Source organism: Sciurus carolinensis, chromosome X (genome assembly GCF_902686445.1).
Source record: "Sciurus carolinensis chromosome X, mSciCar1.2, whole genome shotgun sequence".
Lineage (NCBI taxonomy): Eukaryota > Metazoa > Chordata > Mammalia > Rodentia > Sciuridae > Sciurus > Sciurus carolinensis.
This window is the reverse complement of record NC_062232.1, coordinates 127525623-127550508: the sequence shown is the minus strand read 5'-3', so window position 1 is coordinate 127550508 and position 24886 is coordinate 127525623. Positions and strand designations below refer to the sequence as shown.

General features: G+C 39.0%; 1 protein-coding gene across 6 annotated transcripts in view; it reads left to right on the top strand.

The window, feature by feature from the left end:
- The window catches only part of Cd99l2 (CD99 molecule like 2), a 100322-nt gene that overhangs the window by 60338 nt on the left and 15098 nt on the right, over nucleotides 1-24886 (top strand). For 5 of the 6 annotated variants that reach the window (XM_047536383.1, XM_047536382.1, XM_047536380.1 and 2 more), the window contains 3 exons: nucleotides 14762-14824; nucleotides 14951-15034; nucleotides 16990-17055. In XM_047536383.1, coding sequence (XP_047392339.1) covers nucleotides 14762-14824; nucleotides 14951-15034; nucleotides 16990-17055 — 213 coding nt within the window. Of the gene's footprint in view, nucleotides 1-14761; nucleotides 14825-14948; nucleotides 15035-16989; nucleotides 17056-24886 lie in introns of all 6 variants that reach the window. The other variant, XM_047536384.1, reaches the window with a different exon arrangement.

The following is a 24886-nucleotide window of genomic DNA, read 5'->3' as shown; positions in this document are numbered from 1 at the left end:
GTCACATCCCCAGCCCTACTTCGTATTTTATTTAGAGACAGGGTCTCACTGAGTTGCTCAGGGCCTCACTAATTTGCTGAGGCTAGCTTTGAACTCGCCATCCTCCTGCCTTAGCCCCCCAAGTGACTGGGATTACAGGCGTGTGCCACTGTGTCTGACTGACATCCCTTCATCTGATATGAATATAACTATTCCTGTTTTCTCCTTTTAAAATTTGTTCTAATTCGTCATACATGACAGTAGATTAATGTTCACATGCAGTTCCCCAGACCTGAAAGTTGTTCTTAAGGTTAAGTGAATGTCACTGGACTCTTTTACCTCCTGAGTAGATCATTTGTCCATTCATGATTTTGTTTTTGTAAAGTCTGTTTGGAAAATATTAGTGTACTGAGTTGCATTGGTCCTCTAAGTGATAACACTTTTCCTTGCGCAGTACTGAGTCACCCTTGTTACTATCACCATTCTCAAGGGGAAAGATTTTATATCTTGAGAAACTGTCAGGTTCATGACGCTGGATTCATGTTTCATAACATTTAATTTTTTATTTTATTTCACTTTTTTTGAGATGGGGGGTCTCTCTGAGGAGCCCAGGCTAGTCTTGAACTGGAATTTTCCCACCTCAGCTTTCTCAGTAGTTGGGAATACAGGCATGCATCACCACATCCAACGGAAGTTCTAATTCTTTTGAAGGTTCAACTTATCTCAAATACTGTTAGTTGATTCCCTTGAAGTGGCAGACTTATTTCATTTTTCCAGAATTTTGACAAATATTCACATCTGAATAACTGTGGATTAGTTATCACTCACTCTTTCAGGTAAACTTAGTTTTCCATGAAGGGAAGAAATTGTGATCACATCAACTCAAAACTGAAATTAGGTGCTGGGGCTGGGGCCCAGTGGTAGAACACACTTTTCTAGCAAATGCAAGGCCCCAGGCTCCATCCCCAACCCTAAAACAAAATAAAACTGAAATAGTTATACCAGTGACTTTTCTTGAGTCACCTGTTATACTTGGGTGTGCAACAGAAATGCTTTAAGCACCTTCTCATTTCATTACACAGAATGGTAAAAGAAATGTGTACTTGAGGTTGAGTTCTAATAAAATATTTTTTCCTGCTCCAATTACCATAAATTTAGTGAATTAAAATGATTTTCCATTCACTCCATTTTCATTTCCCTAGGATCAGGAATTTGGGTCCTGTTTAGCTAGATCCTCTGCTCAGTGTCCCCTTACAAAGGTGCAATCCAGATGTCAGCTGGGGCTAGGGTGTCATCTGAAGTCTGAGGTCACATTAGCTTCCTACTCCTGGTATAAATCAATGACCATAAACTCGACTATGTAAACAATACAAATTTATCCTATAATCATTGAGGTCATAAATTCAAAATGGGTCATGCTGGGTTATGCTAAAGGAGCTAGCAAGGCTGCATTCCGTTGGAGGTCCTAGTAGAGAATCTGTTTCCTTCCCTTTTCCTGGGTATAGAACCACCTGTATTCCTTGGCTTCTGGCTACTTCCTCCATCTTCCAGTCCAATAGAGTAGCATAGTTGAAGCTTTCTGATCCCTATCCCTGCTTCTGTTATTACATCTCCTTGCCTCTCCTTCCTGTCTCTCTCCTTGCAAGGGCCCTTATGATTACATTGGCCTGGCCCAGATAAGCTCCCTGTGTCAAGGCCCTTAGATTAATCACATCTGCAAAGCCCCTGTCCTTGTGTCAGGTAACATGTTCAAAGATTCACAATTGTTAATAGAATTCATTTCCATGAAGCTGTGAAACTCATGGCTGCATATTTCTTCAAGGTCAGCAAGAGAGTGAGAGCTTCTGCTATCTGTGGTGTCACTCAGAGAAGGCCTAAGTGCACTTTTCATGAGCTCACCCGATTATGTTCAGATCACCTAGAATATTCTCCCTTTTGACTAATCCAAAGTCATAAAGCAAAATCCATTCACCTCTGCCATGTTATAACCTGATCATGAGAGTGCCTGCCATCTAGCCTATGCCTGGGTCCTTCCTGCACTCAAGAGGGGAGAATTATACAGGGTATAGGAATCTCAGTGGCCATCTGAGAATTCTGCCTACCAGGTTCATATAGGACTTTTTTAGGTGAAACAGGCGTTCTTTCTGCACGACCATCATGTAGTGGTGAGGAGTCTCATGACTTGGTGCATACTAAGGACTGGTGCATTTACTCACCATTACTTTTGTACTGCAGTGTAAATTCCAATCCAGTAAAAAGGGCAATAAACATTTGATGCTGATTATGAAAATAGTTATGAACTCCTGGACACCCTGGGGGACCATGGGACTACTGTCCTTTTTTGTTTGTTTGTTTTTGTTTTTGTTTTTGTTTTTGTTTTTTGGGGGTGCTGGGGATTGAACCCAGGGCCTGTGCTTACAAGGCAAGCACTCTACCGACTGAGCTATCTCCCCAGTCCAGGACTACTGTCCTTTAAGAGGATGACCTTACCAAGTTATATGGCATCAGAATGTTTTCCTTTGAGTTAGTGATCTGGTCAGTTGGCGTGCAGTGAGCATGGATGGTGGTGTCGTGGCAGGCAGGAGGCTTGGTTTAGATAGGTGTCTTGTGTTGTACCAAGCTGTGCCTCTACAATTTCCTTTTGTAGACAGTAATATGTTTCTAGTCTTTTGGGAGGGATGTTTGACAGATTCTTTGAATAAACTGTTCTGATTCAAAGTGTTTTCTCCTCCAGGTACACTTATGCATATACATGTACACAGAGGTACACTTGAAATGATGCTTGCGACTTTCTTGTTTTGTGTACCAGACCCAAATTAAACACCCTCAAATCCCACTAGTGAAATAGATAAATTCTCAACCATTCATACTCTGAATGTGAATAGTAAGGTAGATTTCTGGAACTGACACAAATAAAGCAAGTCCCAGAAAAATGAATGAATTTCTGTCATATATAAGTAGATGTGAGCACAGGGACACATACAGAGCAACCTCCTCTGGGGATAGACTTGAGGCTGGCTTTGTTATTTCTTATAATTCTACACCATTGGTAAAGGTATTTTTAACACTCAGCATGTATTAACTTTATAGCAAATTTTAACTTTAAAATTAAAGCTGTTTTACTAAGGTAGAACTCCAGGTATCAGAATTGGAGAGAACTATAGTACTCATGTCCCCCTCTTATTCTTTACATGACAGGGACTTGTCCAAGGTCATGCTGCAAGCCAGTGGACAAATGGTCAGGATTCCAGAGATTCTAACTATCTGGAGGGTCTTTTCTTCTGTAATGTGTTGCCATGAGAAGTGTTTGTACAGAGAGGTATTGATGACACTGTAAGTTTAGAGTGGTGGTTCCTTATACATTTTAGATATTAACCCCTTATCAGATATACAAGTTTGAAAATATACTCTTCCATTCTGCATATTATCTCTTCAGTCTTTAAAAATTTTTTTTACATAGGGTAATGATATCTGTCTTATTTCACTATCTTTCCTATCCCCACCCCCTCACCCCTTCATTTCCCTCTATACAATCCAAAGTTTTCCTTGGTTTTTCTCTTACCCCCTGCTGTTATGTATCATCATCTACTTATCAGAGAAAACATTCGACCTTTGTTTTCCTGGAATTGGCTTATTTCACTTAGCTTGATATTCTCTAACTTCATCCATTTACCTGCAAATGCCATAATTTTATTCTTCTTTATAGCTGAATAATATTCCATTGTGTATATATACTACCATTTCTTTATCTATTCACCTACTGAAGGGCATGTAGGTTGTTTCCACAATCTAGCTATTGTGAATTGTGCTCATATAAACATTGATGTGGCTGCATCACTGTAGTATGCTGATTTTAAATCCTTTGGGTATAGGCCAAGGAGTGGAATGGCTGGCTCAAATGGTGGTTCCATTCCAAGTTTGCTAAGGAATCTCCATACTGCTTTCTATAGTGGCTGCACCAATTTGCAACTCCACCAGCAATGTATGAGTGTGCTTTTTTCCCCACATCCTCGCCAACACCTATTGTTGCTTGTATTCTTGATAATAGTCATTCTAATTGGAGTTAGATGAAATCTTAGGGTGGTTTTAATTTGTGTTTCTCTAATTACTAGAGATGTTGAACACTTTCATATATTTGTTGATTGATTGTATATCTTCTTCTGTGAAGTGTCTGCCCAGTTTCTTAGCCCATTTGTTGACTGGGCTATTTGTATTTTTGGTGTAAAATTATGTAAGTTCTTTATAAATTTTGGAGATCAGTGCTCTATCTGAAGTGCATGTGGAAAAGATTTTCTCCCACTCTGTAGGCTCTCTCTTCACATTGCTGATAGTTTCCTTTGCTGAGAGAAAGCTTTTTAGTTTGAATCTGTCCCATTTATTGATTTTTGCTTTCATTTCTTATGCTTTGGGAGTCCTGTTAAGGAAGTCTAACCCTAAGCCAACAAGTTGAAGATTTGGACCTACTTTTTCTTCTATAAGATGCAGGGTCTCTGGTCTGATTCCAAGGTCCTTAATCCATTTTGAGTTGAGTTTTGTGCAGGGTGAGAGATAGGGGTATAGTTTCATTTTGCTGCATATGAATTCTCAGTTTTCCCAGCACCATTTGTTGAAGAGGCTATATTTTCTCCATTTTATATTTTTGGCACCTTTGTATAGTATGAGATAACTATGTGGGTTTGTCTCTGTGTCTTCTATTCTACCATTGGTCTACGTGTCTATTTTGGTGCCAATACCATGCTGTTGTTTTTTTTATTGGTACTGGGGATTGAACTCAGGGGCTCAGGGGCATTCAACCACTGAGGCACATCCCCAGCCCTATTTTGTATTTTATTTAGAGACAGGGATTCACTGAGTTGCTTAATGCCTCACTTTTGCTGAGACTGACTTTGAACTTGCCTCCTGCCTCAGCCTCCTGAGCTGCTGGGATTATAAGCATGTGCTACTGTGCCCAGCTACCATACCATTTTTGTTACTATTGCTCTGTAGTATAGTTGAAAGTCTGGTATTGTGATACCATCTGCTTCGCTCTTCCTGCTAAGGATTGCTTTAGCTATTCTGGGTCTCTTATTCTTCCAAATGAATTTCATGATTGCTTTCTCTATTTCTATGAGATATGTCATTGGGATTTTAGTTGGAATTGCATTGAATTTGTATAGTGCCTTTGGTAGAATGGCCATTTTGACAATATTAATTCTACCTATCCAAAAACATGGGAGATCTTTCCATCTTCTAAGGTTTTCTTTAATTTCCTTCTTTAGTGTTCTGTAGTTGTTATTGTAGAAGTCTTTCACCTCTTTTGTGAGATTGATTCCCAAGTATTTTATTTTATTTTTTTGAGGCTATTGTGAATGGAGTGGTTTTCCTAATTCCAATTTCAGAGGATTCATCACTTATGAATAGAAATGCATTAGACTTATGCATGTTGATTCTATATCCTGCTCCTTTGCTAAATTCGTTTATTAGTTCTAGAAGTTTTCTGGTGGAATTTTTGGCTCCTCTAAATATAGAATCATGTCATTGACAAATAGTGATAGCTTAATTTCTTCTTTTCCTATTTGTATCCCTTCAATTTCTTAATTAAAGAACGATGTTGAATAGAAGTGGTGAAAGAGAGCATCCCTGCCTCATTCCAGTTTTTAGGGGGAATGCTTTCAGTTTTTCACCATTTAGAATGATATTAGCCATGGGCTTAGCATAGATGACCTTTACAATGTTAAGGAATGTTCCCACTATCCCTATTTTTTCTACTGTTTTGAGCATGAAGGGGTGCTGTATTTTATCAAATGCTTTTTCAGCATCTATTGAAATAATCATGTGATTCTTAACTTTAATGTGATGTGATGAATTACATTTATTGATTTCCAGATGTTGAACCAACCTTCCATCCCTGGGATGAACCCTACTTGATCATGGTGCACTATCTTTTTCAGACTTTTTTTTTGTACCAGGGATTGAACCCAGGGGTGTTTTATCACTAACCTAGATCCCCGGCCCTTTTATTTTTGATATTGAAACAGGGTCTCACTAAGTTGCTGACACTAGCTTTGAACTTGTCATCCTCCTGCCCCAACCTCCCAAGTAACTGGTATTACAGACATGTGCCACCACCCCTGGCTGGAAGTGCATTTTTAAATTTAAATTTCCAGGGTTGGAGGTGTAACTCAGTGGCAGAGCTCTGACTTACCATGTATAAGGCCCTGGATTTAATCCCTATTGTGCAAATAGATAAGGAATAAAATTTCCAATTATATGGAAGGATGATATTAGTTTTGTCATTGATTCATGATTTTATTCTACTGCAGCTCAATAACATGGTCTGTATGATACCAATTATTTTTCTGTTTCTGAGACTTCTTTTGTGGCCTAGGACATTGTGACAATATTTTAATAAATGTTTAAGGTGAACTAGAAAAGAATGTATATTCTCTATTTTGGGGATGTCCATGAAATTGGGCTTATTCAATTTTTCTATATTCTTACTGAGTTTTGTCTTCTTGAATTACCAATTCCAGTGAGATGTGGAGTAATCTATTGTGGAGAGTTTATTAATTTATTAAACTTTCCTTTTACTGCTGCTTTTTTTTTTTGCTTCTCATTCATATGATCAGAATGTTGAATACTTCTCAATGAACTATTTCTCATTCAGTAATCATACCTTTAATCCCTAATAATGATCTTGGCCTTGAACCTGACTTTGTCCAACTTTACCTTCTCTCCATTACCTTCCTTTGGGGCAGTATTTGCAGGTGCAGGTATGTTTCTTTTCATCTTCGTGAACTGGGGTTTGGTGGCAGACCACAGATCTGTTCTAGCTATGTAAGTTTTTTTTTTTAAAGGGTTCTGTCATCAGGTGAGGATGACTTCCATAATCCAGGGAACAAAACAAATCCTGACTTCAAAATGCCACAAAAATGTAGCTTTAGCCCCAACCGCAACCTGAGACCAAGCACCTCCTCCCAGGCTGTCTATACTGCAACTTCAAGCATCACCTGGCTGAAATCTTCACTCTTGATTGCTTCCTTTACTCTTCAGAAGTTTCCTAGTTGGATACAATCCTGTGCATGTATTTTGCCTTTGTTGCCTATATTTTGGGGTTGTATTCCAAAAATTCTTTGCCTAGAGCCATGTTCAGAAAGCTTTTCACCCATGTTTTCCTCTAGCAATTTTAGAGTTTCAGGTCTTACATTTTAAGTCTTTAATCTATTTTGAGTTGATCCAAATCAGATGAGAGTCCAGTTTCATTCTGATTGTGGCTATCCAGTTTTCCAAACATCATTTTTGACAAGGCTGTCCCTTTGCCATTGTGAATTCATGGCAACTTAATTGAACATAAATGTGTGGTGGGCTTTCTTTTTTTTTTTGCAGTGCTGGGGATTAAACCCAGGGCCTTGTGCTTGTGAGGCAAGCACTTTACCAACTGAGCTACATCCCCAGCCCTTATTCTGGGCTTTCTGTACTGTTTGTTCCTTTGGTCTATATTTCTGTTTTTATGTTAGTACCATGCTTTTTGATTACTGTTGCTCTGTAGTACACTGAAAACAGGTTGTGTGATGGCTCCAACTGGACTTCTTTCTCAATATTACTTTGTTATTCAGTCTTTGGTGATTCTAAACAAATTTTAGGATTTTTTTCTCAACTTGTGAAAAATGCCATTGGAATTTTTATGGGGGTTGTATTGAATCCATAGATCACTTTGAATTGTACGGACATGTTAACAGTGTTAATCCTCCAAGTCTATAAACATGACATATCTTTCTACTGCATCTTCTTCAGTTTATTTCAGTAATGTTTTACAGTTTTCAATGTAATGGTCTTTTAACTCCATGGTTAAATTTATTCCTAATTTGTTGTTTTTATATTATTGCAAATGGGATTGTTTTCTTGAGATCTTTTTTTTTTGAAAGTTCATCATTAAATATACAAATGTTACATTTTCTTTTGTTGAGTTTGTATTCTGCAACTTTACTGAATTTGTTTGTTTTAACAGTTTTTAGGTGGGTGGAGTCTTTAGATTTTTATATACATAAGATCATGTCATCTACAGACACAACTGAACTTCTACCTTTCAGACTGGGATGCCTTTTATTTTTGCCTAATTGCTCTAGTGGGAACTTCAGTACTATATTGAATAGAAATGGTGAAAGTCTTGTTCCTGATCTTCTAAGAAAAGTGATCAGCTTTTCACTGTTGAGTATGATATTAGTTGTTGACTTGTCACACACAGCTTTTATCATAATGAATTACCATCATTTTGTACTTAATTGGAGAGTCTTTTTTATCAACTGTTTTTCCTGTGCCTGTTGAGATGATCACATGAAGGTACACCTATGTCTGATGTGGTGTACCGTGTTAATTGATATAAGTATATTGAACCATCATTGCATCCCACACATAAATCTAACTTGTTCATGGTGTATAATCTTCTTCATGTGTTGTTGAATTCTGTTTGCTAGGACTTCATCAAGGATTTTTGGTTTTGTGTTCAGCAGGAATATTGGTCTCTAGTTTTCTTGGCATCCTTATCTGGCTTTGATATGAGACTGATGCTTGCCTCATAAAGATAATTTGTAATTATTCTCTCCTTTTCAGTTTTTTTTTGAAGATTTTGAAAATGGTTGGTGTTAATTTTTCTTTAAATGCTTGGTAGAATCCATTAGTGAAGCCATCTGGTCCAGGGCTGTTCTTTGTTGGGAGGTTGTGCTTTGTTTAATTTATGAAACTGGGGAGGGAACCCAGGGGCTCACAGATGCTAGGCAAACATTCTACCAATGAGCTTCAGCCACAGCCTTTAATTTTTTTTTAATATTGAAACAGGTCTCACCAAAGCTTACCTTACACTTGTGATCCTTCTGCTTCAACCTTCCAGGTAGCTCAGATTACAGGTGTGTACCACCATATCTGGCTGTTAGATTTTGGATCATTGTTTCAATTTCCTTACTCATTGTTGGTCTGTTTCTGCTTCTTCATGTTTCAGTTGTGATATGCTATATGTTCTAGGAATTTATCCATTTCTTCTAGGTACCTGATTTTTTGGTATATATAATTGTTCATAGTAATCTCCTATGATCTTTGCAATTTCTGTAGTATCAGTTATAATATCTCCTTTTTTCATTGATAATTTTGAGATCTCTCTTTGTTAGTGGAGCTAAAGGGTGTTCAATCTTCTTTTATCTTTTCAAACAACTCTTAGGTTTATGAGTGTGTGCGTGTGCTGAATACTGAACCTAGAGTGTTGAGCATGCTAAGCATGTGCTTTACCATTGAGTTACATGCCTAGCCTATCAACTCTTAGTTCTACTGATCTTTCCTGTTGTTTTTCTTGTCTCTATTTCTTTTTTTTTGGGGGGGGGTGTTGAACCCAGAGCCTCATGCATACTAATCATGTGCCCTACCAGTGAAGTATACCTTCAGATACCTGTTTCATTTTTTCTTCTCTGATGTTTATAATTTCCTCCCTTCTACTGACTTTGGGCTTAGTTTATATTTGTTTTCTTAGTACTTTGAGCTATAAATTTAGGTTGCTTAAAGATCTTTCTGTTTTCTGAAGTAAGCATTCCCTCTTAGATCTGCTTTTGTTGCATACCATAATTTTTGTTTCTTTGTTTCCTTTTTTTTTTTGGCAACACTGGGGATGGAACCCAGGGCTTCATGTATGCTAGACAAGTGTTCTACCACTGAGGTACATCTCTGGTCCTTCATCTCCATTATTTAATTTTCCTTTTCATTTCTCATTTGATACATTGGTTGTTTGAGACCATCTTGTTTAATTTTCATATATTGGTGACTTTTTCAATTTTCTTCTTAAAGTTTCATGTCATTGTGTTTGAAATAACTGCTTGCTGATATCTAATCATTTCTCCTCTGAACTTTCTTGAATTGTTTCACACATGAGCTTTTAAGGGACACCTCATATCTAAACCATAACATATTTAATTATTCCAGTACCTTTTGCTGAGGGGACTTTCTTACACTGAATTGCCATTGCACGTTTATCAAAAATCACTGGAGCATGTTGAGGTCTTCTTGAGTTCTCTATTCTGTTCTTCTGATCTGTGCTCCTCTCTGTCCCCTCAGCCACTGTCTCAATTACCGTACCTATAAAATAAGCCTTAAGGCTCATAAAAGTGATTCTTCTCACTTCATTTTTCTTTTTCAAGATTTTAAAAAGTTATTCTAGGACTGTGCCTTTCCATACATATTTTAGAATAAATTTGTCTATTTGTAGTAAAAATTCTTGCTGAATTTTAATAAAATGTGTTACACATATAGATCAGTTTGGAGAGAGTTGACATTTTTTTAATATTTGGCAGAATTCTTCAGTGAAACCATCAAGGTCTAAAGAAAACTTCAGTTTCAATAATAGCTATAGGAATATTCAGGATGTGTATTTCATCTAGATTGAGTTTTTTTCTTATAGTAAACATATATAACATTAAGTTTTCCATCTTAAATGTATATTTTAGTGTAACTATCATCACTGTATACAATTTCCAGAATTTTTCATCACCCCAAACATAAACTCTGTACCCATTAAAACAACAACAACAACAAAAGCTCCACAGAGTGGGAAGTAACTTAGTGGCAAAGCATTTGCTCACATTCACAGAGCCCTGGGTTCTATCCTCAGTTCCAAAAATGAAAATACAAAAGAAAAACCACCAAAAGAAGAAAGAAAGAAAGAGAGAGAGAGAGAGAGAGAGGGAGGGGAAGGGAGGGAGGGAGGGAGGGAGGAAAACACTCCACATTCCTTGATCCCTCTCCTCCAGTAACCTGTTTTACCTTCTGTCATTAAGCATTTGCCCATTCTAGGTACATCCAAAAGGACAAATATTGTATGATTCTACTTATGCGAGATACCTGGCTTCCTTCAGTTACCATAATGATTTCAGTATTTGCCAGTGTCATAGTATGTATCAACATCTCATTCTTTTAAGGCTGAATAATACTTCATTGTACGTATATACCATGTTTTGTTTATCCTTATGTTGTTGGGTTCTTTCTACGTTTTGACTGTTGCAAATAATGCTGCTATGAACATTGGTGTGCAAGTGTTTGTTAGAGTCTTGATTTTCAATTCATTTGGTGTATACCTAGAAGTAGAAATGCCAGATCACATGGTCATTCTGTTTTATTCATTCTGTTTTTCACATTTTGAGGAACTGCCAAACCGTTTTCCACATTGGTTGTATTGTTTTACATTCCCATAAGCAACATACTAGGTTTCCAATTTCTTCATGTCTTCATCAACATTTGTTATTCTTCATTTTTATTTTGATAATAGTTACCATAATGGATGTGAAGTGGTATCTCATTGCAGTTTTTTTTTTTCTTTTGGAATTAGGTATTGAACCCAGAGATACTTGACCACTGAGCCACCTCCCTAGACCTTTTTATTTTTTATTTAGAGACAGGGTCTCACTGAGTTGCTTAGGGCGTTGCTAAGTTGCTGAGGCTGGCTTTGAACTTGCCATCCTCCCACCTCAGCCTCTCCAGCCTCTGGGATTGCAGGCATACACCACTGTGCCAGGCCTCATTGCACTTTTGATTTGCATTTTTACAATCTCTGTTGATGCTGAGCATCTTTACATTGGCCATTTTAATGACTTCTCTGGAAAGTTATCTAGTCAAGTCCTTTGTCCATTTTAAAAGCAATTTGGTTGTTTTGTTTTTTGTTGTTGTTGAGTTGTAAAAGTGTCTAATAGAGTATGGATAATATTTTGTTTTTTGTATGACTTGTAAATGTTTTCTTCTATTCTCATGTGTGGTCTTTTTACTCTCTGAATAGTGTTCTTTGAATAAATCTAAAAATTTTTCATGATGACCAGTTTCTCCTCCTTTTATATTTTGTTGCCTGTGCTTGTAGTGTAATGTCCAGGAAATCATCCCCAAATCTATTGTCAAGAAAAATTTCCCCATTGTTTTCTTCTAAGATTTTTTAGCTCTTATATTTAGTCCTTGATCCTTTGAATTGCTACTATTATTACTATTATTTTTATTATCTGCAATACTGGGGAGTGAACCCAGAGGCTCTCTACCACTGAGCTACATCCCCAGTCATTTTCTTAGTTTTTATTTTGAGGTGGGGTTATGCTAAGTTACTGAGACTGACCTCAAACTTGTGATCTTCCTACACTCAGTCTCCCAAGTACCAGGGTTACAGATGTGTGCCACCATTCCCAGCTTGAATTAATTTTTGTGTATGATATAAATGTCCAACTTCATTCTTTTACATGTGATGTCCAATCCCAGCATTATTTGTGTTTATTATTTGCTTGCTTTACTTTTGTTTTTCTAGTATCTCAGGTTAAGAACTTGGGTTATTGATTTTAGATCTCTATCTCTAATTTAAGCATTTAGTGCTATAAACTTCCCTCTGAGCATTTTTTAGCTGCATCCTACATATTTGTAGAGAGTGGGGAAACTACTTAACTGAAGTCATACTGTAATCCATTTTGTGCATGCACATTGGAATTTTAACAGAAATTGCATTAAATCCTGAGCTCACTTTGGACAGACACTATGGTCATTTTAACAATATTAGTGTTCTGATCCATGCATATGGGATTTGGTTGTTCTGATAGTTGGTAGTTTTTGTGACATTGGTACATTTCTCTGAGGTTGTCAGATACATGAGCATAAAGTTGCTCATAGCATTCCATTTTCCTTTTTAATATCCTTGAGACATTTTTTGGGTTTTATTTTATTTAGAAATATGCTGTTTAACTTCCAAGTGTTTATATATGGTCTTGGGCGTTTTCTTTTTCTTCTTTGTATCTAGTTTGAATTCATATTGTCAGAAGACACCTCTCTATACAACTTTAATACTTTTAAGTTCATTGAGATTTTTTTCTAGTCTAAGATATATCTGTTGGTGATTATTCGATGGGTGCTTAGTTTTCTGTTATGCTGTGATTGGGTAGTGTCCTTTTATGCCAATTAAATCCTGTTGGTTAATTTTATTTACTTTTGCTCAGGTAAGTAGTTGAAGACCTGAGGTAAATTTAAGTCCACAATTACATTTTGGGACTTCTATCATACTGTAATATTCCCCTTTAATTCATGGTGAGAATTATTGGGTATTTTTTAATACGTTGAAGAAGAATTTGACCCTTATATTTTAATTTGTGCATAATAATTATACATAATAGTGGGGTTCATTGTGCCTTTTCCTCCACTCCTCCCTCCCTCTGATCTGTTTGCTTTGTTCTACTAATCTCCCTTCTGTTATTATTTTAATTAGTGCATTAATTATATATGCATATATATTTATATACATGTGTATATAGATATATTTATAGAATTCATTGCAGTATATTTGTACATAGACATAGTATAATTTGGTAGATTTCATTCCTGAGTACTTCTCATATCCCCCTCATCCGTACCCTCTCCCCATTAATTCTCTTCTTTTGATCTGTATTTTTTTGATCCACAGAGAACACCAAGGCCCTATCCAAAAAAGATAGGCAATGTATTTTAAATGGCTATGGGAAGTTTGGGGATCTCATCATTATTTTTTTGTGTGTGTGGCCCTGAAGATTGAACCCAGGGGCACTCATTCACTGAGCTATATCCCCTTCCTTTTTAAAAATAATTGTTTTTTAGTTGTTGATGGACCCTTATTTAATTAATTAATTTATTTATTTATAAGTGGTGCTGAGGATCAAACCCAGTGCCTCACACATGCTAGGCAAGTGCTCTACCACTGAGCACAACCCCAGCCCTCCCCAGCCCTTTATTTATTTATTTATTTATTTATCTATCTATCTATTTATTTATTTATTTAGAAAGGGTCTTACTAAGTTGCCCAGGCTGCACTTGAACTTGGATTTTCCTGCCTCAGCCTCCTGAGTAGCTGGTATTGCAGGCATGCATCACCACGCCCGCCTGGGGACCACATTTAATCTGCCTACTCACTGATGCTTTCCCCATAATCATTGCTGTTTCTCTTCTGGTTGCTTACTTTGGACGGCTGTCAGTGCCTTTCCTCTCTACTGTCTTCAATAATAGGAACAATTATGACGTTGTCTTCTAAAGTGCAAGAGAAGAGAATATGGGAAAATTGTGATGCCATGCTGTATAACTGATGTGAAAGCAGTCCCTATTTTTAAAGGATCTGGTTGCATCCAAAGACCTAATATTTTTAAATTTATTCTATATAGTTATACATGACAGTAGAATGCATTTGTATACTTTGATATATCATACATAAATGGGGTATAATTTCTCATTTTTCTGATCATACATGTTGTAGAATCACATCGGTCATGCAGTCATATATGTACGGGAGGTAATAATGTCTGTTTCATTCAAAGACCTAATATTTTAATAGTAACCATACTTGTATAAAATTGTGTGTATGTGTTGTAACCACTTTTAGTTAGTAAGATGCTTCCACACTTCACAGAGAATGTTACCATGGTCCATCCATCGCAGTTGTCATCTCTGGTTCAGGTGCTGGGTGGCAGTAGTGGAAACCAGGGCAAGTAGCTCTCAAGTTCTAGAACTTCCTGGCCATGCAGTCATCTCCAGCAGATCTAAGCTCAAGTCCCAGCTCTCCCACTCACCTGGTCACTCCATTCATCTCCCAGTCCCCTTCCCCTGAAGTAAAGTGAGCAGAACCCACCATTTCTAAACACTTTCCATCTCAGTGGGATTCTTTGGAGGTCATATAAGGGCCTGAAGGTCCAAGACAAGAGTACTTTATTCATGAAGTGACTTCCCCAAGGTATGAAGTGGTTGTATAAATGTGTGCCCCTTGCTATCCTCTCTCCTCCTCTAGAGAGATGGGACCACCTGACCACCACCACAACCAGGAGGCCAGGAACAACCAGAGCTCCAGCAGGTAACTGACTGCCCCAAGGAGGGCAGTAAGGAGGGCTTTAGGGAACCCTCTCTAGGGCAGTGTCCAAATGAGCTACTTATAGTTTAACCAGTAGATTGTATTCTTTTCTTTTGGGGCCTCCTGAAGTAAATGATTTTGACTTGGCTGATGCCTTGGATGATCGAAATGATCGAGATGATGGCCGCAGGAAACCAAATGTAGCAGGAGGAGGTAAGTTCTAGCTGATTGAAACCATAGACCAGCTTGTAGCTCCCTCTCTCGTTAACTACAAGAGCCAACAGTGCCACTGGTGGCCTGGTAGAACCGGGCCACTTCAAGTCACAGGAGAACCCTGGAACAGTAGATCATATCTATCAGTAAATTACCATCTGAGAACTTAAAGCTGAAATTTAAAATGACTAACATAGAGTCCTATACATTAACAAAAATAGCATATTTTAATGAGAAATAACTCTATTCAGCAAGACAAAAACACCATTTAGTGAGAATAGTGGCTTTATTTTATATTTTTGCAAATTTCCCTAATGTCTGACTTGATAGGAGACAACTGGATTCTCAAATCTAAATTTCTATTCAGTTGTGATATGTTGTGGTTAAAATATATGAAGAAAACCCAGTTTCACAAAGATATGTAGCTGGAAAGGGGAAAACACATTAATGAACTTTTCCAGATCAGTGTGGATGTTTTTCTTTAGTAGCATACCAAAATGCAAATCCTGGTTGTTTACTGGTTAAGTACCTTGTGAGAAACTGTATCTGTGAACTTTCCTCCCTCTCTTCCATTGAATCCCATGGGACTCCCTTGCCCTCTTAATAGATATTTTACCCATTTGTCATTTATTAACATTGCACATTGGTCATTTGGAAAATATTAATGTTCTAAGATTTTTCCAGCTTCAAATAATGCCACACTTCATTATTCAAAATCAAATTTGTTAATATTACCACCTATGTTATTAGAAAAAATCTTTGAGTGTCAGGAAGCTGTTAAATCACAGTGGTGGAGATAGGTTTTTCAGAATCCTAAATTTTACTTGAAATCATATTCTTAGCAAAAAATACCATCAGTGGCCTTCCCAAATTGACAAGCTCATTTCATTGATTTTCAAGAAAACATCAATTGGCATAACCATAGTTGGTCCATCATTCATTCTGTCCAATAAAAGTGGTCTCCTGTGACACAGAGCAGCTAAGACCTTAGAACTGAAGCAATCACACAACTGCTTTTGTGAGAGAACGATAGTACTTCAAGTACTATAAATGCTGTAAGCATTTACTGTAAGCATACTTTCCATTTCACCACGGGATATTCAAGAGGTGTATGCAATGGTTGAGCTATATATAATTAATTACTTTTTTGCTTCCTGTATTAGTTTTCTATTACTGCATGACAAATTTTCAGAAACTTAGTTAAAAAAAGAAAGAGTGAGTGAAGATAATCCCATTTGCCATCTTGAAATTTCCTTTAGTCTGTTAGGAAGCTGAGCTTTTTCTGTTCAGGGTCTTGTAGAGCTACAGTCAAGGCTGGGCTCAACAACCAGGGCTGGGGTCTCAACTTCCAAGTTCATGTGGTTGCTAACAGTATATTTCTTTTCAGCTATTTGCTTCTTCAGGACCAGAGGAGAAAGACATAGGAAGAGGGTCGGAAGGGAGGAGGGAGAGAAAACTTTCATTTGTGCTTCTGATGTCTAAATTCAAGGAAGAATAAAACCTGAGTTTCAGGGGTTACCTGATCAAGTCAGGCCCACCCATGATAATTTTCCATTTGATTACTGGTTCTTAATTACATCTGTAAAATCCCTTCACCTTTGGCATGTAATATAACCTAATCAAGGAAATGATATCCATCCTCTTCATGGTCCCACTCACACTCATAATGATTGACTGTTGTACAGGGCATGTACACCAGCAGGGGGCAATCTTGGGGTCTTTTGGGGAGGTTGTCTACCATCTTCATCAGGGATTCTCTTTTTTTTTTTGGCGGTGCTGGGGATGCAACCCAGGACCTTGCACATTCTAGGCAAGTACTCTCCCACTAGGCTACACCCCCAGCATTTTCAAGTGAAACTGGCAAAATTTCCTATCAATGTTGGGTAATGTTAACTATTATAAGTTTCTTGTTGCTGAAAGGTTTTGTCATTGAAATGTATATTTTATTTTTCTAGGTTTCTCAGACAAGGATCTTGAAGACATATTAGGAGGTGGTGAATACAAACCTGATAAGAATAAAGGTAGATGTGTTGATTTGCTCAACCATGTTCCTTATTCTGGTTAAAAGGTGATTGTGCAGCAACCAGGCTAATTAAGCCATTCTTATTCAGTCTCTGGGAAATGAGAACATACCCAGACACCCCGGCTTGCAAGTTGGAGTTCCCTTGCAACAACATGGACCATGGAACTCAAAGGGGCATTTATAAGCCATTTTGGAAAAGCCATACATTTCCTTTACTGCCATTTCAATCAAGGTGCTGCCTAGGCTGACGTTTCCTTGGTAGCAGCAGCCTGTTTGTGAGGCAGTGCCAATAATAGAATGACCAAGGGCATAACACTCATCCAGAATGACCCTCCCACGTGGAAAGCCTGCCCCTCCTCAGTGGTCAAAGCAAAGCTCATCATGACACATTTTTTAAAAGGCCCCTAGCAAGTCAGATAGCTTTATAAATACCTTTGTTGAAATAGTTTAAGATTCACAGGAAGTCGTAACAATAGTTCAGGAGAATCCCTTCTTGTGTGCCCTCTACCCGTCTCCCCGAGGGTTCAGTCATACAGAACCCCAGAACGTTGTCCAAACCAGGAAGCTGGTATCTGTACAATACTGTGAAGCCATGGACAGGCCTTATTCAGATTTCCTGTGTGTGTGTTTGTGTGTCTGTGTGTGTGTTTAAATCTGCGAAATTTCATCACATGTATATTTGAGTAGCCATCATCACAATCAGAAAGCAGAATGGTTCTTCACCACAGAGAATCTCCGTATTGTCCCTGAATAGTCACGCCCTCCCCGAGGCACTTTATTTTTTGTTCCCCACAAGCTACCAATGATTTACTCCTTTTATCATACTGTATGTCAAATCTGATCCTAAGTATGGTAGGAATGTCAGCCAGACTTGTTGAAGTGGCAAAACAAGTTAGTGTTATAACTTGTTGCTGTAACTTGCTGTGACTGTAACTTGCGGTTATAACCTGTTGTGGCAGTAACTTGTTGGGATCACATTAGAATGGCAGGTGGTGGTGGTTGTAACACTTTGGTTATAACTGGTTGTGGTGGCATGTTGTTGTAACAGGGTAGGGGTGTGACAAGTTCTGGGTGTAGCTGTAACCCCAAGGTGCCTGACAGTCCTGACTGTGGTACTGGTGTTTGCATGGGAGCTGTGTACTCTCCTGATTCAGATGCTATAGTTACATTTACCCTCAGAAATTCCTTTCCAGACAGTGTCATCTCTAGAAAAAAGCCCTAAGAGCCACTAAATGAAACTCACAGGTGTCAGGAGAACATGGAACATCTAAAGGGCAAACCCCGGAAATTAGCCAATTACTTCTGGGTGACAAATGGTATTTCCAGATGGGGAGATGAGGGCAGTAGTTGTGTGTGTAAGCATGCACGTGAAAGAAGATCTGGATGACATGTCAGGGGCTTTTCCTTATTAAAAGTGCTTGTTTTAGCAAGGAAGAAGTGTAAGGAAATTCTTTAATTGGTTCATATTGGAACTTCTCTTGTAAAGAATAATCAATTGTTAGCTTCAGTTATATCCTCTGTCATTATGGGTGTCAGTAAAAGAAGATCAAGGGGTCCCACCAGAAAGGACAAGTGTGAAACTGAAACATGATTATGCTAAGCACACAAAGAGCTTCTCAGACAGTATCCTTTATACAAAAACATGCTCGTGCTGGAAGCAAAGGTAAAGAATCACATTTAAATAAATTATAAACTTCAGCATAGAAAGAACCTCAATTAATGCATTTCCAGCCTCAAGTCCTAGGGACATGGATTCAGCTATATGTTAGTGTATTTGTAAAATAATATATTTCTTTTATGTATTTGTGCTCATGAATCCTTTTTCCCTGACCCTTTAGGAACCCCATATTTCATGTGGGTGAAAACGCCAGTCATTCGTCAGTAGGTTCTCTTGCCTTCTCTAAAAGGGTGAACCCTCCTCCTCTCTCTTCACTCCCTCCCTGCTCAGCCTGGACTGGGAGTTTTCCCCATTTCTGTCAATAGCCTCTTTTGTTATTCCCCTGTCATTTATATTCAAGTGCATGTAAACTTCTCCCATTGTGTTTCCCAGTGACATAGTGATGGTTACAGCTTTCTGTCATGTGTGACCTAGGTTCCTGGCCTGTAGCTGGCTGCCCTCTCACTGTGTCCTCATATGGAGAGCAGAGGAAGGAAGTAAGCTCTGTCTTGTGTCTTCTTATAAGGCCCTAATCCCACCATGAGGGGTCCATGCTCAGGACCTAATTACCACGAAAGACCCACCTCCTAATAGATCACATTGGAGGTTAAGAGTTCAACATGTGGATTTATGAGGGGGATACAAACATGTGACACATAGCACCAAGTATGCACACATATCTATAGTTTCATATTAAATCATCAATAGTTATCTTAAGCTAAACATGACTTCATACATCTGTCTACTTGAATCTAGTGCCAAAAGGTTTATTTTGGTCTTTCTCACTTGCTTACCTGTAACTTGCCTCTCTGACCATAGGAACCTGGGTCCTACCATCTGTCATTCAGTTCGTTTCTTGCTTATTTCAGGTATACCTGCATAGCAATAGCAGAATTGTCAGCCCATACCCCTTTGTTTCCCAGTTATTTAGACCATTTCCTCCCCTCCCATGCCTCCAGTATGGTTTTTTCATGTGTTTATAATGGGTTAAATTCATTTGTCAGTGTTGACATTCCATCCTGGGATTCCTCCACCCCCTTAGTTCATGTTTTGTTTTGTTCTATTGTAAGTTCTTCCTACACATCCCCTTCTGTAATCCTCAGCCACTCTTCCCTCCTTCAAACCTAGTCTGTCTTCTATTATTGTAATCACTGCTCTGTTTACCATCTCTCGAGATGTTCCCTTTCCAACATGCCATGTAATCACAATCGTATAGAAAGGATACAGCCTTTTCTGACTGGTGTTTTCACTTCACAATATGCATGTAAAGTTCATCTATGTCTTCTCATAGCTTCATAGCTTGTTTCATTTTAGCACTGAATAACATCCCGTAGTAGAGATATATAGGACTGTTTCTCCATTCACCCGTTGAAGGACACCTTGGTGGCCTCCAGCTGTTGGTGAATATAACTCAAGCTGCTATAAATATTTAAACATTTACCTACAGGTTTTTGTGCAGACGTAAGTTTTCAACTCACTTGGGTAAATACCTTAGCTGAATCACATGGCAAGCCTCTGTTTAACTTTGCAAGAGACTGCCAAGACTTTCTCTCAAGTGGCTGTACTACTGAACATTCCCACCAGCAATGAGTGAGAATTGCTATTGCTGTACATCTTTGTCAGCAATTGGTATTGTCAGTTTTTAATTTTTTTTTTAAATTCAGAGATTTGAATAGGTGTGTAGTGGTTTCTGGTGATTTTCTTTTGTATTCCCTTTGAAAGAAATAATGTTGAGCATTTTTTTGCAGTGCTGGAGACTAAAGGCAGGGTCTCACACATACTAGGCAAGTGCCTCACCACTGAGCTATACCCCCACCCATTTTTCATTTTCTTATTTTATATTCTTTGGTGAAGTTTGTTCATATTTTTCCCCAATTTAAAATTTGGGTTATTTGCATTCTTATTGTCGACTCTTATGAGTTCTTTATATAATCTGGATACGAATATTAGGTATATTATTTTGTAACTCTTTTTCCCAGTCTGTGGTTTGCATTTTCCTTTCCTTTCTGGGGTTGTTTACAGAATAAAAATAGTAATTTTTTTAAAGTTCAACTCATTCATGTTTTTTTCCTTTATAGATTATGCTTTGGTGACTCTTTCCTAAGTCTTTCAGCCTTACATTTAGGACTTTCCTCCATTTCGAGTTCATTTATCTATGGAATGAGGTTAGGATAAATTTTTTCTTTGACACATGGCTATTCAGTTATCTTAGCACCATTTGTTGACAAAGCTATCCTTTTCCCCTTGGAATCATCTTGGCTTCTTTGTTGAAAACCAATTGACATAAATGTAAGAGTTCGCATGTGGCCTCTCGGTTCTCCTCTATTAGCTCTACGCTTGCCCTCATCCAGTACTAGGCTCTGCTGGGCATGTGCGTAGCTTCAGGACCACTAGGAATATGTGAGGAGTTTCTTAAGCTCTCTGCAGCTGCTTCACCTCTGCATCTCCCTATCAGATCCTAGTCAGGCAATGGGTTGGTGTCCTGCTCAGGTGAAGGAAATGGCTGGCCCTCCCTGTTCACTTGCCTCCAAGATTTCCATGTCAGTTGACAGTGCTCCAAGTCAAGTGAGTTCCCTTTGGCAGCTGCTGCACAGTTACTGGGTTTTATGGTCCCCAGAGAACAATCTGTTGAAGGACTTTTAGGGAGGAGAAACAAGGGCAGCCCTGAGCAAAAATGCCCCAGACTCAAGCTGCTCTCGCTGAAAGTAAATCATTTTCCGAGGAGAGAATTTGTTCATCTCCCCACTCTCTCATGCCAGAAGTCCTCTCCCTTTGTATCTTTTGAATCTGGAATATTCTTTCTTTTTACCTCCCCTCAATTCCAGACCCTCATCTCCTCTCCATGGGTTGTCTCTTAACCTCTCATCTGGTCTCCTTGATCCAGTTTGCCCTCCATGCAGCTTCCAGAGAACCATCAAGAACATGAGTCTGATGATGTCATTCCTCTGTTTAATACTACTGAATAATAATGAGCAAATAGTCCAGTTAAAACTGAGTTAAGATTTGAATAGACACTTCACATAGGAAATTATGATGTATAAAATCACTATTTTTCAAGGAAATGCACATTAAAATCACAATGATATACTACAACACAGCCATCAGAATAGCTAAAATTAAAAATACGCTGATAATATGAGATGTTGATGAGGATGTGAAGTAACTGAAATACTCATACATTGTTGGTAAAGTTTCTTAGAAAACTAAACAGATCTACATAGTGATCCAACAATTATAGAAATGAAGCCTATGTAAAAATAAATAAGTCTATTGATCCTCTGATCCACATTAGTGGTGGGATCATGGCATGAAGCATGCGAGGTAGCCCAGGGCCCTCTTTGTAGGTGGTAGGTTAGGGTGCAGTCTGAGGGTAGGTGGACCGTGTATCTGACCTGTAAACCCAGCATTCTCCCAGTTGAACTCTGGGGTGACTGTGGGAGATGGGGGAAGAGAAGTAACAGGAAGTTTCTGTGTAGTCTCAGGCCCATACTGTAGTACACCGAAGTCCTGTCCTTAATGGTGCTGGTATACTTGTGTAGTCTCTTCATAAAGTGGTTACATTACCTTGACCTTCTTCTGGTCCTTGTGTGTGTTCTCAATTGGTAAAGAACCTAGAGGGGAGGAAGTGTGTCATTAGCAACCACAGACACACTGGTATGCGAATCAGAAACCTCTTGCTAAGTTGACACAGGGAACCAAATGGGGACAGGAGTGCTGCTCGGCTTAGGGAGAGAGTGGGCTGGGAGGGAAGTGTGGGTGGAGAAGCCATTTGCTACTGCTTTCCGTTCTCCATGGCAACAGTCTTCCTGAGAGTGTTCTTTAGGGGTTAATCTGGGGCAGTATCTCCATCACTGCTCTAGATGTTTTCTCCTCTCCTTCATTCTCCCTGGGCTTTTCCTGAACTTCTGGTCTGCTCAAGGTTAGAGTTTTGGTGACCCACTCTTTTAAGGGACAGTACTGGCAGTCTTGGATGGTGGGGACTAGGCCTGTTCAGGATGGGTGAATGAACCTTTCTTCTGCTTCCAGTGCAAACCTTCCCTCATAGCAGAGAACACCCTACAGGGACCCAGCTGCTCCCACTGCTGAAACTGTCCCTGTTGGGCCTAAAGCTGAAACTTTAGCTCCCAACACTTCACTGTGCTCATTCCTTTTCTTTGGGTCACCACCTCCTGCCACTGGCTTTAGCAGCTGACATACCAGTTTGCTTGGTTATGTATGCTTGTCCATAACTACTGTCAACACTGCCTCATTTTTCTTAATCAGAAAAAACTATTTGAAAATATTAGAGACCCACTTCCCTCTCAGACCCCACTCTCTCCCCCAGGCCCCCAACATACATGCTGGAATGTGGCACAAATGTGGTACTTTGTCTGCAATAATGTCCTGGGGGCTTGGCATAGGAGAGTGGGGGCTTTAGGGTCCCATATCATATTGGGGCAGGGTTGTCTGGGAGGGTATTCTCAACCCTGAGGTGGAGAATGAACAGGACCCGATGGGCCTTGGAGACTTTCCAGAAGAGTGAGGGATGCCTTGCCCAGTGGTTAGCCTCAGTAGTTGAGTTTTGGCATATTTTTTCAGTTCAGTTTGATATGGTAACTGTGGGTCATTTGAAGTAACTTTTTTTCCATATCTTTGTGTTTTAGTTAGTTTTTTCTCTGCTGTTACTTAAAGACCGAACCAGAACAATTGTAGAGGAGGAAATTTTGTTTGGGGGCTTATAATTTCAGAGGTCTCAGTCCATAGAAGGCCAGCTCCATTCCCTGGGGCCCAAGGTAAAGCTGAACATCATGGCAGAAGAGTGTGGTGAAGGGAAACAGCTCATATGATGATCAGAAAGCAGAGAGACTCCACTTACCAGATACAAATAAATACCCCATAGCCACGGCCCCAGTGCCCACCTTCTCCAGCCACACCCACCTGCCTCCAGTTACCACTCAGTTAATCCCATCAGGGACTAATTCACTGATTGGGTTAAGGCCCTCACAACCCAATCATTTAAATCTTGGAACCTTCTTGCACTGTCTCACACGTGAGCTTTTGGGGGATACCTCACATCCAAACCAGAACACTTTGTTTATTCATTTTTTAAAATTTATTTTTATTTTGCATTCTACCATTTGTTTTTAGATAATAAAAGTACATTTTAAAAATATCTGAAAGCCCAAAGTCTGTCTCATTGAAGTCTAGAATACTCACAAATGTACTTAAATACTGGAACATCTTCCTCTAACAGTTCTAGATAAGTCGTCCTATTGTTATATGACTCTCTGTGTCCTTGGCAACCAAATGTGTCATTCCTTGTCATGAGCCAGAGGTTGGACTGCCATCAGAGAAGGGCATCTATATTCATTGTGTCCCTGCCTCCCCAGGTGTGTGACTGTGTAGAATTCAAGGCTGACGTGTATGTGTGCATTGTTGTCTTTGTATTTGAGATACTCAGGAGTCTGACACCTTTGTCAACAATGGGGCTTACTCACAATGTCTTAGTCCATTTTCTATTGCTCCCAGAGAATAACTAAGAATGGGTAATTAATAAAGGAAAGATGTTTATGTGCCTTGCAATTCTGCAGACTGGAAGCTTGAGATTGAACCGCCCCCTCTAGTGAGGGCCTCATGCTGCATTATAATGTGGCAGAAAAGCGGAGCGCAAGTGGACACCTATAGATGAGTCAAAACATACTATAGCAACCTGTTCTCGTGCTAACTAATCCATCCCCAGGGCAAAAGACTTAATCCTTTTTCAAGACCTAATCATCTCCTAAAGGCCCCATCTCCCAACACTGTCAGTGGTAATCAGATTTCAACACCAGTTTCAGAGACGAACTGTGTTGGAAACCAGTGCATACAGCTTTCTCAATGAGGCACTGCCTCCTGTTCTACAGGGTCCCTATAGCTGTGGTGGTCACCATAGCTGTAGCTGTCCTCATAGCAGTAGTGGTTGCTATACCTATAGGGTTCCAGTAGGTCTGGGACCTGATGTGGTAGTGATCACTGTTGCTATAGTGGCTACCATTGGAGCAGAGGTCCCGAGAGCTACAACAGTCTGTGCCACTATTTGTGTGCCTAGGTATCTGTGCTGGAAGCAAATCATAGCATGAAGTACACTGACAGGGAAGTTCCTGGTGTGATAGAATTATGAACTCAGAAGGCAGGTGGAATAAAATGTACTGTA